At 46.4% G+C, this 12,500-nt stretch overlaps 1 protein-coding gene across 14 annotated transcripts in view; it reads right to left on the bottom strand.

Annotated features, from left to right (window-relative positions):
- SHANK3 (SH3 and multiple ankyrin repeat domains 3) overlaps window positions 1–12,500 on the bottom strand; it is a 407,035-nt gene that overhangs the window by 107,523 nt on the left and 287,012 nt on the right. For all 14 annotated transcript variants that reach the window (XR_010910064.1, XM_067469407.1, XM_067469409.1 and 11 more), the window contains one exon: window positions 10,255–10,368. Coding sequence is in view for 13 of the 14 variants with exons in the window: in XM_067469407.1 (XP_067325508.1) it covers window positions 10,255–10,368 (114 nt within the window). In the remaining variant the exon portion in view is untranslated. The remainder of the gene's footprint in view (window positions 1–10,254; window positions 10,369–12,500) is intronic.

Raw genomic sequence — 12,500 nt, 5'->3', positions numbered from 1 at the left:
AACCTGGTGTGCTCCGGGGATGTCTTCCTGCGCAGAAGGGATCATCACCACGTTTCAGAAGCCCGTCTTTTGCATGTTAGAAAAACAAGCGGGGACTGCGCGCACCCAATTAGGAGGAATGCTTAAGCCTCTCCTTAAAACCAATTGATTAAAAAGAAAACAATTTCCACTAAGCGATCTGCTTAAAATCCTTTGATTTAATGCAAATCTGGAGGAGGAGGAGGAGGAGGAGGAGGAGGAGGAGGAGGAGGAGGAGGAGGATTTCATGGCAAAGGAGAAGGAGAGATTCCAGGGATGAGCCAAAAGCAAGGGCTGAGCGCTATACATCTCCCCTCCAAGTGGCTTTGGTTTGGCGGGTGGAGATCCAGCTTCCCAAAGGAACACCCAGCATCCAGCTTTGGGACTTGTAGTTTTCCATGTTTTGGAGAATTGTATTTTCCCAAAGTTTTGGGAGTGATAGTTTCCCAAGGTTTTGGGAGTTGCAGCTTCACAAGGTTTGGGGAGTTGTAGTTTCCTGAGGTTTTGTGACTTGCAGTTTCCATAATTTTGGGAGTTGTAGTTTCCCAAGGTTTGAGGCACTGTAATTTCCCAACGTTTGGGGAACTGTAATTTCCCAGGTTTGGGGGTTGTAGTTTCCCAAGGTTTAGGGAGCTGTACTTTCCCAAGGTTTGGGGATCTGTACTTTCCCAAGGTTTGGGGAGCTGTGTTTTCCCAAGGTTTGGGGGTTGTAGTTTCCCAAGGTTTGGGGAGCTATAGTTTCCCAAGGTTTAGGGAGCTATAGTTTCCCAAGGTTTAGGGAGCTGTACTTTCCCAAGGTTTGGGGATCTGTGTTTTCCCAAGGTTTAGGGAGCTGTACTTTCCCAAGGTTTGGGGATCTGAACTTTCCCAAGGTTTGGGAAGCTGTGTTTTCCCAAGGTTTAGGGAACTGTACTTTCCCAAGGTTTAGGGAGCTGTGTTTTCCCAAGATTTGCAGGTTGTAGTTTCCCAAGGTTTGGGGAGCTGTAGTTTCCCAAGGTTTGGGGGTTTTAGTTTCCCAAGGTTTTGGGAGTTGTAGTTTCCCATGGTTTGAGGAGCTGTAGTTTCCCTAAGTTTGGGGAACTGTACTTTCCCAAGGTTTGGGGAGTTGTAGTTTCCCAAGGTTTGGAGAGCTGTACTTTCCCAAGGTTTGAGGAGTTGCAGTTTCCCAGGGTGCCTTTCTGAACTAGATTCCAGGATTCCATAATATTGAGCCATGGCAGGCAAAGTGGTGCCAAACCGCATCCATTGTGGCTTAGATGCATCCAGAGGAGGCGAAAGACCTTGTGAAACTACAACTCCCAGGACCCCCATAGGACTTAATGGAGGCACAGCACCCCAATATCCCTTCTTTCCTTCCCCAAAACCTTTATATGCCAAGAGGTGGCAATTTCCTCCTCCAGAAACTGGAGCATTGGAGCCCTTCGCTCGCAGCGGCCCTTCACTCGGCGGCACTGATTGTGAGCAAACCTGATTGTAACATTTAAATGCGAAAATGTTAATGATAATCAAGAGCCGCTTCAGAGTAATTAGCTGAAGGGCTGGAACTGGCAACGGCAGAGAGACCCAGACCGGAGCAATTAGCATCTTCCCAGCATAACGGGGAGGAGAAAGGGAGAGCAGACACTGGCTCGGGAAGACTGGGTTTGGGGGAACCGGAAGAGTTCTGAGGCTGAGAGAGTGTGACTCACCTAATGTCACCCAATGGCCTTCCAGGGCTGAGCAAAGGGGGTCACAGGCCAAAGCATCCCATCACATTATCCTCGCATGGATTTCAATGGATTCTCTGAAATGCTGGGCTACTCTCACAACCACCATGTCAGGCTACACAGAGAAGCCATTGAAATCCACAAGAAGCTTGTGGACAATTTCAACAGAAAGGAGGAGACCATGAAAATGAACACCATCTGGATACCAGTATTAAAAAACTCTAAAATTACAACAGCACAACAACAGAGAGGAAGCAATCAGGGACATCTAATCAACAAAAGATTGCCCCAGGCACTGCCAGGACATCAAATGCTAATCAAGGTGGTCAGTTGAAACATTCACACCTAGCCCCAGCAGACAAGAGTTCTTTGTCCCACCTTGGTCATTCCACAGATATATAACCCCTTTTTCCTACTTCCAACAGACCTCACTACCTCTGAGGATGCTTGCTATAGATGCAGGCGAAATGTCAGGAGAGAATGCTTCTAGAACATGGCCATATAGCCCGAAAAAACCCACAACAACCCAATGTTAGCAAATGTTTAGAAACCAACCTGAATCCATTTGCCTACAGCTGTCATACTCCAGAGCAGAAACAACTGTGACCCTAAACACCACACCAGCTTGGTAAAATCAGCAAGCAGTTTATTGAAGAATACATGTAGGCAAAGTAGTAAAAATAGCAAAAACTCTAAAGGTCCACTAGAAGTCAAATAGTCCATAAGCCTCTCCCAGGAATGTGGCCTTGGGAATATGCCTCTTCCTGAAACAGCTCAGGCCTTTCACCTGAGCTTAACTGAGGCCCAAGCAAACTCTCACCCCCAAATCCACCATCAGGAACATCATCCCCATTCCCATCATGAACATCTGCATTAACATGAACTTCAGACACAATCACAGGTTGACATACAACAAGAGAGCTGGAAAACCGGCCATTGAAGAGTAAAAACAAATTTCTCCTGGGACAAATGCCACTGCCATGCAATTGGAAGCCCCTTTGCAAGGATTCACTACAGGACCCATCTTCCACATTCATCCTATCTTTCAAAAACAGGGAAGATGGGGTTGGAGCTCTGCCTGTGATTGTGTTTCAGGATCAGGGTGCTTTGGATGTGGGGAGTGATGTCAATGAGTTTCAAGATGAGTTTCAAGATGGCAATGGTTTGGTCAGTGAGATTGATGCAGGGAACGACCAGGAGATCCCTGTGCAAAGTGTAATTTCCCATGAGAATGTCCCTAAGGGGTGTGGGGATGATGGTGTGCTTTCTGAATTGTTACCAGAGAGCTCCCATGATAGAGAACACAAAAATAGCTTGGCACCTGGCCCAGCTGCAGAAATTAATGAGCAAATAGATAGACGAGAGGAGATGAGTCAAAACAGAAGAGCTGAACAGTGACTTCGGTGGTCTGCAAGGCTCCGAGAGAAAAAGATATTCTCAGTTAAACCGAAACCAATTTCTGAATGCTAGAGGCTTAGCTAATGAGATAAAAGTCCCAAGTACAGGATATGTAGTCAGATGAAGCATCGTTTGGAATCAAGTCAAGATCTCGTCCTTGATTCTTGGAAGCCTAGCTTGGAAGATTTATGTTTAAGTGTCTTTGTTTCATGTTTTGATTCTTATATTTTATGCGTCTATATTCATGCCTTGGGTTCCTGTTTCCTGATTTTTTGCAGTTTATTTGGGAAGTTTTGACTTTGTTTTTATGGACTTTGCTGGACTATTACTCTGGACTGCTTTGTTCCTGCTTATCTTCCTACCTAATTGGATTTACCTATTTTCTTAAAAGTTTTTTTTAACCTTTCTGCTTTTTAATTATCTTCAATAAATGGATTGTTTTCCATCCAACGGTGGGGTGTTTAAACTCAGAGGGCTTTTCTTGTCCTGGAGTGCAACAGATGGGTTGCCTGCCATGCCACCCATAACACTATGTAACAAAATTTGAAACATTTTCTGTTCCTGGTATGGAAATGTTATTTCCTGTTTTATTGTTTGGGTCGGACTTTGAAAGTAGTTGTTGTCTTCCAGAAACTTTGTTTTTGTGCCACAAACAATGTTGAATTGGTTCAATACTCATTGAAAACCTAGAGCAAAAATGTGCTGCAGGATGATGTCCCTCCTGCCGAAATGAAGTTTGTGCAGTTTGATGAAATTTCCCCATGTTCTTATGATAGAACCAATTAGGAAATGACATTGATAACCCAGGAACAGCAATCACAGTGTTACAGAGTGTAATGGATAATAATGATGCCAGCGGAGGGAGCGATGGGAAATCGGGTCTGGTTTGGCTTCCCATCCATCAGGACGCGGACCCTTCGCTTCGCTTGCAGACTATGCCCATTGCAGACGATGCCCTTTTGGGTTCTCCTTCATCCAAGGGCATCGCTCTCCCTCCGGAGAGGAAGGAGGGAAGGAATGGGGCAAGGAAGAGGAAGGGTCCTGCAAGGGTCACAAACATTTAATGTGCAGATTTTATAAATGTGGATTTAATACGATGTGTGGGAATGAATGGAAGAATGGAAGGATGGATGGAGCTAATAATTTTGGAAACACCAGTAAAAGACCCTGGCCTGCAATGACTAACTACCTGCTTGCTGGACTGTAATTAAAAATTGCTAATAAGAGCTGAAAAGTAAACTCTGATAAGAACTGAAACACTGATAACAGAAATGTTGACAATGTTCAGAAGGAAGTCAACATAATCATAGAATCATAGAATCAATGAGTTGGAAGAGACCTCATGGGCCATCCAGTCCAACCCCTTTAGGCCAAGAAGCAGGAATATGGCTTTCAAATCACCCCTCACAGATGGCCATCTAGCCTCTGTTTCAAAGCTTCCAAAGAAGGAGCCTCCACCACACTCCCTCCGGGGCAGAGAGTAATTTGAGGCCATTGTTTTGTGTCCTAGTCTCCAGGGAAGCAGAAAACAAGCTTTCTCCCTCCTCCCTGTGACTTCCTCTCACATATTTATACATGGCTCTCATCATGTCTCCTCTCATGTCTCCTCTCTTCTTCAGGCTAAACATGCCCAGCTCCTTAAGCCGCTCTTCATAGGGCGTGTTCTTCAGACCCTTGATCATTTGAGTCGTCCTCCTCTGGACACATTCCAGCTTGTCAATATCTCTCTTGAATTGTGGTGCCCAGAATTGGACACAGTGTGATTCCAGGTGTGGTCTAACCAAAGCAGAATAGAGCATGGAGGAGGCTCCTTCTTTGGAAGCTTTTAAACTGAGGCTGGATGGCCATCTGTCAGGGGTGATTTGAATGCAATATTCCTGCTTCTTGGCAGAATGGGGTTGGACTGGATGGCCCATGAGGTCTCTTCCAACTCTTTGATTCTATGATTCTATGTTCAGCAGTGGAACTCTCTGCCCCGGAGTGTGGTGGAGGCTCCTTCTTTGGAAGCTTTTAAACTGAGGCTGGATGGCCATCTGTCAGGGGTGATTTGAATGCAATATTCCTGCTTCTTGGCAGGGGGTTGGACTGGATGGCCCATGAGGTCTCTTCCAACTCTTTGATTCTATGATTCTATGATTCTATGACTCTCCTAGATCTAGGCACTAGGCTCCTCTTGATGCAGGCCAAAATCCCATTGGCTTTTTTTGCCGCAATGTCACAAGAAAGGAGATTCCATCTGAACATGAGGATCAACACCAATCAAGAAGATCAACATCTGGGCAGGAAATTGAGATGGATCCAGGATGGAAGATGTCTATCATTAATTTACAACTTTGGGACTACATCAACAGAATATTCCTATAAAAGACTCAGTCTAATAATGCTCAAAGTGTGGCAGACCGAGGAGTCTGGTTCACCTGCCATGCTCTGCTCCATGGGAAGGACAGAGATGGTGTATTCGGAGAGTGGCAGATTTGGACGAGAGGAGCCTGGTCACTTTGGGGCTTCTTTCTCAAGGGAAGAGGAAGAAGTGTGCTTTTGGAGTCTTGGATTTTGTGCAGAAAGTCAGGTTCTGCTGTATGGAAAACACAGATCTGGTCCTTGGCATTGTGCTTAGGGAAAGAAGTTTTGGCATTTCAGCGTTTCGAAGTTTTGGCGTTATGGAAGTGTGCGTTTACAAGCTGCAGGGAAGCAGGGTCTGGCCTAACAGATGCTTCTCCAAGGAGGGAGACTATTTAGGTGCATGAGGATGAATACATGTACGTGTGTGTGAATGTTGAGTGAAAATGTAATTCCCCTTTGTTTGTTTGTTAACCCATGAAATTGTAAATCCAATGTAGTTGCATAGAATCTGTATGTCTGTATGTCCAATGTCATTCTTCATCTAAATGTTTTTCTGTAATCTGATGTCCCCTCTCACAATGGAAATGGCAATAAAAAGAACCTATGCTTCAAAGTCATTGTAAAGTCATTCATGACACAAGGAAGAGGAAAGCCTTGGAGCCCACTCCCACAGTGTGGTCGTTTCACTGATTTGGCCAAAGGCTGGAGATCACTGCAAAGCTCACCTCCTACAAGGTGAACTGAACCACCTAAAGTGGGCTCTCCAGGCCAATAGGTATGTATTCTACAACAGGCACCAGAAGAGCTGCAAGGCCAAGAACAAGCCACGAGAGTCAAGGCAAAGATCCTCCTAGATGAAAAGTGTTGTTGCCATACATCAAGGGAAACACTGACCGCAGAGGGAAGTTGATGAAGAAACACAACCTAAAAACGATCTAGAGACCCACCAAGATAATCCAACCAATTCTACTTTCAGCCAAGGACAAGAGGGATCCTCTCACCTCTGCAGGAGTCTATGTTGTATCTGTTTGCAATTTATAATGTAGATTTCAAAGTATGCATACATGTTTAAAATGCAGTAGCTATGTGCTGAGTGTAATGTATTCCTGTGTGGAAAGAGTTAACTGAACCATGGAGGGAATGGCATTCCTAGAGAGGTCATAAATCAAGTGTGTAGAACAAATGGACTGCAGTGTCCTATGTCATACGTTACTCTGGAATGCAGGAGGTGTGGACTAGTACTGATAACAGTTGAAGAGTTTTGCGATGTTACGGTTGGATGGTAAAGAAGCAAGTTTACGATGTGCTGAGTGTTAAGTAGCTTCTAATGTATATAGCTGTAAAATAAAGTCGTTTATAGCGTAGGTGGCTGTGATTGAGCTGTTCCTGCCTTGCTGGGCTGCCGATGTCACTGACAGTTTACTGCATATCATGTCTTGATTCTGGTGTTTTTAAAGACTGGCCACCAGATTCTAAACAACAAACAACCAAGTGCCAATTAGCCATTGTGTCAGACAATACAGGGAAGCAATTGAAATCCACAAGAAGCACATGGGAAATTTCAACAGAAAGGAAGAAACCATGAAAAGGAACAAAATGTGGTTACCAGTATTTAAAAAATACCAGAATCAAAGACAGCAAATAAAGAACTCCACTCAGAAGCTCCAGACAGCAAGCAATCAAGTGCCAGATAACACCTCCCAAACAGAGGGTGCCTCCAGGCAACAACAGCCAGGCCACCTCTACACAGAGACCCTCACTGATTGACTTTGCTGCTGCAAGGCTACCCAATGCTAATCAAGCTTGCTTTAGACAGACAAGGGTTCATTCTTCAATCCTAGACAATATTTCACAGGTATGTATACGCTCGACATGCCTCACTGCCAACAGAACCTCTGAAGTTGCCATGAGCCACAGATGCAGGCAAGACCTCAGGAGAGAATGCTACTGGAACATGGCCATACAGCCTAGAAAATTCAAAGCAACCCAGCTGGAGATGCACCCAGATTGCTTGATCTCTGAGCAACAGAATCAATGTAGGAAGGGACTCCTACTCACCCAAATCTGCCATATTTGGGAACACACCATCAAAGCTCTCCTAACAGATGGCCACCCACAGCTTCTGTTTCCAAAACCTCCATAGATGGAAAGAGAGTGCAAGACAAGCAGATTCCTCTACCGAACAGCAATGTCAGGAAGCTTTTCTCAAGGGGACCCACTTGCAACCGATGGGCATCTCTTCCTATGGACAATGTGGACAGAGTGACCACCTCGTCTGCTGCAGAGCCAATGTCTCCAAGCCTAGGAATGGTTCCAAATGTGTGTTGAGGTCCACATTTCCACATAAGGGTTCCACGCCTCTCCATCCCCAGGAGCGGCCTGGAGGAGGCTCTTCTCTGTGCCTTTTAATGCCCCAAATGTGGCCATATTAGTTGGCTGGGAAGCGGATGCTGCAGCAGCACTGGAGGCCCAATGCTGCCCTATGCGCCATGCTTATGATCTGGCAGACCCCCAGCGAGGTGGACTTTCATCGCAAAGACTTGGCAGACTCCTCTGACGTGAAATCAGGGAACAGATGGCGGAGGCAGAGTGCAGCAGCGGCAGCATCCCCGAGAAGAAGGGATGAATAATGAAAGAGTGGGAGGGAGATGCCTGCACACACCCCGATGGATGCAAAAGCCCTGGGACCCAAAGCAGCAGGAGAAGGCTTTGGGACCCCTCCCAGTTTGGACTGGGGTGCATTGGGAAGGGGGGGGGGTGCAATACTGAAAGGAAGGCCTAATCCCAGACCAAAATACAAGGGTCCTCCAGGACAGAGATGGTCAGGTGTCCAACTGGGGCAGAGATGGGACAGAGACGTCCAACCAGTGCACTCAAACAATGTCCTCAAAGATATTTGGGGGGGGGGGGTGTCCTCCCTGGACAAAAATGGTCAGGTGTCCATCTCATCCAAGACAGAAGGATATATAACTGGATACAGATGGTTGGACGTTCATTTAAGATAGAAATGGTCAGGTGTCCATCTCATCCAAGAGAGTCGGACATCTAACTCAATACAGATGATCGGACATCATTTAAGATAGAAATGGTCAGATGTCCATCTCATTCAAGACAGCTGGACATCTAACTGGACATATATGGAAGGACATTCACTTAAGATAGAAATGGTCCGGTGTCCATCCCATCCAAGACAGCCGGACATCTAGCTGAATACAGATGGTCGGACATTCATTTACAATAGAAATGGTCAGATGTCCATCTCATCCAACACATCTGGACATCTAAATGGATACAGATGGTCAGACATTCACTAAAACAGATATGGTGAGATGTCCATCTCATCCAAAACAGCCGGACATCTAACTAGACACAGATGGATGGACATTCACCAGACAGAAATGGTCAGATACCCATCCCATCCAAGACAGCTGGACATCTAGTTGGATACAGATGGTCGGACATTCATTTACAACAGAAATGGTCAGATGTCTATCTAATCCAAGACATCCGGACATCTAAATGGATACAGATGGTTGGACATTCACTTAAGATAGACATGGTCAGATGTCCATCTCATCCAAGATAGTTGGACATCTAACTGGATACAGATAGTCGGACATCATTTAAGATAGAAATGGTCAGTTGTCCATCTCATCCAAGAGAGTCGGACATCTTACTCGATACAGATGGTTGGACATTCACTTAGACAGATATGGTCAGATGTCCAGTTTTCGTGCACCCAAAGAATGGTCACCTTCAACCCAAAATATTGGGGGAAGGGTCACTCAAGACAGGGATGGTCAGATAACCAACTGTATACTCAAAAGCTTCTCACAGACCAAAAGATGGGGGTCCCCCAAGATAGTGATGGTCAGATGTCCAACAAGTGCACCTTTCCTTGTACTCAACTTCTGGCCCCCTCAGGCTAAAACATGGTTCCCCAGGACAGAGAGGGTTGGATGTCCAACCAGACAGATGATCAGATGTCCAACAAGATAGAGGTGCTCACACATCTAACTAGACAAAGATAGACATCCAACCAGGACAGAGATGGCCAGATGTCCAACCAGGACAGGAACAGTTAAGACATCCAGCTGGTGCGGTTTCCTCGCTTTCCTCAGTCCAAAACATGGGAGACCCTGTGGTGGTTGCATTCCATCACAAAGAGGGAACCTCAAGATTTTTGAAAACCTAAACAGTCACAGTAGAATGCAGAAAGGTTCTGCTTCCTCGGAGAACTGAGATGGATCTGGACCCAACAGGCCGCTTTCTGGAAAGCAAGGGCACTTGAAGGAGAATGACCAGGAATCTCCCAGACAGCATGCAGACCAAGGCATAGCAAAGGGACCCCATGGGCACCTCCTCCAAACCTCCCCAACTTTTCCATAATGGAGACTCCACTCAGCCCTGTAGCCCCCCAAACTTGTGGTCAAGCAGAATGCAGGACGGTTACCTCGTCCCTGAAAAGCAAAAATTGCAAAGAGCATTGCTGCAATTTTTTTTTTTTTGCAAAATGCAAAAACCTGGAACAGTAGAAGCCCATTTATCTCTCCAAACTTGTGGCCATCCTAAATACTCATTGCAACACTCCAAGGCATCTGGAAATAGCCTGGGCAACCTCATTGGTACTTGCAAACCCTAGTTTGTCCATCCAAATGCAAGAAGGTCCTGCTTCCTCCATCCCCAAAAGCAAAAACTTGGGAAAGTATCACCAAGGGTAGTTCTATTTTCCCTCCAAACATTGGTTGAAACATTGCTCCAAGGGCAACGGAACCCGGGCGCCTCTCACCTTGCCGTGGGTCAAACTGCCGCATCTGCACCTCCTCCACACATTCTGCGGGGAACCATCCAGTGCGGCCCTTGACGGTCCCTTCCCAGAAGCCCCCTTCTCCGACGCTCAGCACTGGAGAGATCAGGGAGAGAAAAGACAAGGGGGAGAACACGTGAGAGAGCCATTGCGAATTGTACCCTGTCCCTAGGACTTCACCCCTTTGCAGCCCGAAAGACAGCTGCATCTGTCAAGTAGGAAATGCGGGAAGGCTAATTTACAACGCCATAAAGATCTCCAGCAAGCATGCAAAGAATGAGGAAGCTTTGCATCAGTGTCGCAAATGGACGGTGAAGCAACAGCTCCCCTGGTGGCCAGAATACCCTCATGAAAAAGCTGGAATGTTAAATAGCCTCTGTGTCTGTCTATATATGTTGTGTGTCTATGGCATTGAATGTTTGTCATGTATATGTACATTGTAATCCACTCTGAGTCACATGCAGTGTGAGAAGGGCGGAATATAAATACTGTAAATAAATACGAAATAAATAAATCACCCAGTCCAACCCCATTCTGCCAAGAAGCAGGAAAATTGCATTCAAAGCACCCCCAACAGACGGCCATCCAGCCTCTGCTTCAAAGCCTCTAAAGAAGTAGCCTCCACCACACTAGTCCCACCCTGGTCATTCCACAGATATATAAACCTTTTTTCCTACTTCCAATAGACCTCACTACTTCTGAGGATGCTTGCCATAGATGCAGGTGAAACGTCAGGAGAAAATGCCTCTAGACCATGGCCAAATAGCCTGAAAAAACCCTACTACAACCCAGTTTCTTTTATTTATTTATTTCATGCCCTTCTACCCCACCCTTTTCCCCCCAAGAGGGGATTCAGGAGTAGTTTACTCTTCATGATGAACTATAAAGAGTAAACTACTTGTTATTTACTATTCATCGACGTGGCATATTTTCTTTCTCTGACAAGGCAGCGTGTGGGCTGATCAAATGTGAACTACATGTGGTTTAGTTCACATTACGCCACAAAATCTATTATGTCTGCTATATATCTGTATCCTTCATCCCCTCTTATCCCCATTTCCAATGAAAGGTTCAGACTGAAACCCAAGGCGGATGGAAGGGCGCATCCTTTTGCACTGTGGAATGAATAATGCTGCCTGATGCCTCTCGACTTGCTTTGGCTCAATGCAACCCTCTTTTGTTGCAAGGGCGCTTTACGCACCAATGCTTCCTTCGGATGCACACCATCGCTCGATTTGGAGATCCCTTCTTTTCCCCATTTCCCATGAAAGGCTTGGGTCCTTTTACAGTTCAGACTGAAACCCAAGTTGGACGGAAAGGTGCATCCTTCTGCACTGTGGAATGAATAATGCAGCCAGACGCCTCTCAATTTGGCTCAATGCAACCCTCCTTTGTTGCAAAGGCGCTTTACGCACTGATGCTTCCTTCGGATGCACACCATTGCTCGATTTGGAGATGCGCAATTGGCTTTTGGGGAACCGAGAGCGACCGGAGTGGCGTGGCCGGGAGAGCGGCTTCCAATTAAGAGGATGGTTGTGTTCCGCCTGGCCGAGCCCAAAGATCTGCTTAACAAGGCCGGCTTAAATAAATGCACACGATTACCATATCTCCCATCGGAAGGCAGGGAAGGAGAGCCAGGAAACAGAGAATGCGGTGGGAGCCAAGTCCCCATTTGGGGGGCATCTTGCACAGAACGGCATCTACATGGGTGGAAAATCAGCCCCAAAGTTGGATGCTGGAGATGCCAGGGGCTGGTTTGCAAAGCCCTCTTGTCCTCCCTTCTTCTCCTCCTTCCTGCAAGATGTTCCAAGCAGAGGCCTGGCCTCTTTGCCATTTCAAATGCAATCACAGGAGCGCATTGGCAAAGCAGCCTGCTAATCAAATCAAGCGGGCACAAGCTGGCGGGCAAGTCCCGGGCAGGAGCATGGCAAACCCAGGCACATTAGCTGCAAGGCAAGTCAAGGAGGGAGCATAGCGACAGTTCAGGAAAGCCAGGGAGATCTTCCTGAAGGAAAGCAGATCAACACCACTGGAGCTGCCATGGCGTCACGCTCTTGTGTCCAATTCTGGGCACCACAATTCAATAAAGATATAGACAAGCTGGAATGTGTCCAGAGGAGGGCGACTAAAATGATCCAGGGTCTGGAGAACAAGCCCTATGAGGAGCGGCTTAAGGAGCTGGGCATGTTTAGCCTGAAGAAGACTAGGACGCAGAACAATGGTTTCAA

This window comes from Anolis sagrei, chromosome 5 (genome assembly GCF_037176765.1).
Source record: "Anolis sagrei isolate rAnoSag1 chromosome 5, rAnoSag1.mat, whole genome shotgun sequence".
Lineage (NCBI taxonomy): Eukaryota > Metazoa > Chordata > Lepidosauria > Squamata > Dactyloidae > Anolis > Anolis sagrei.
This window is presented reverse-complemented; position numbering and strand designations above follow the sequence as displayed.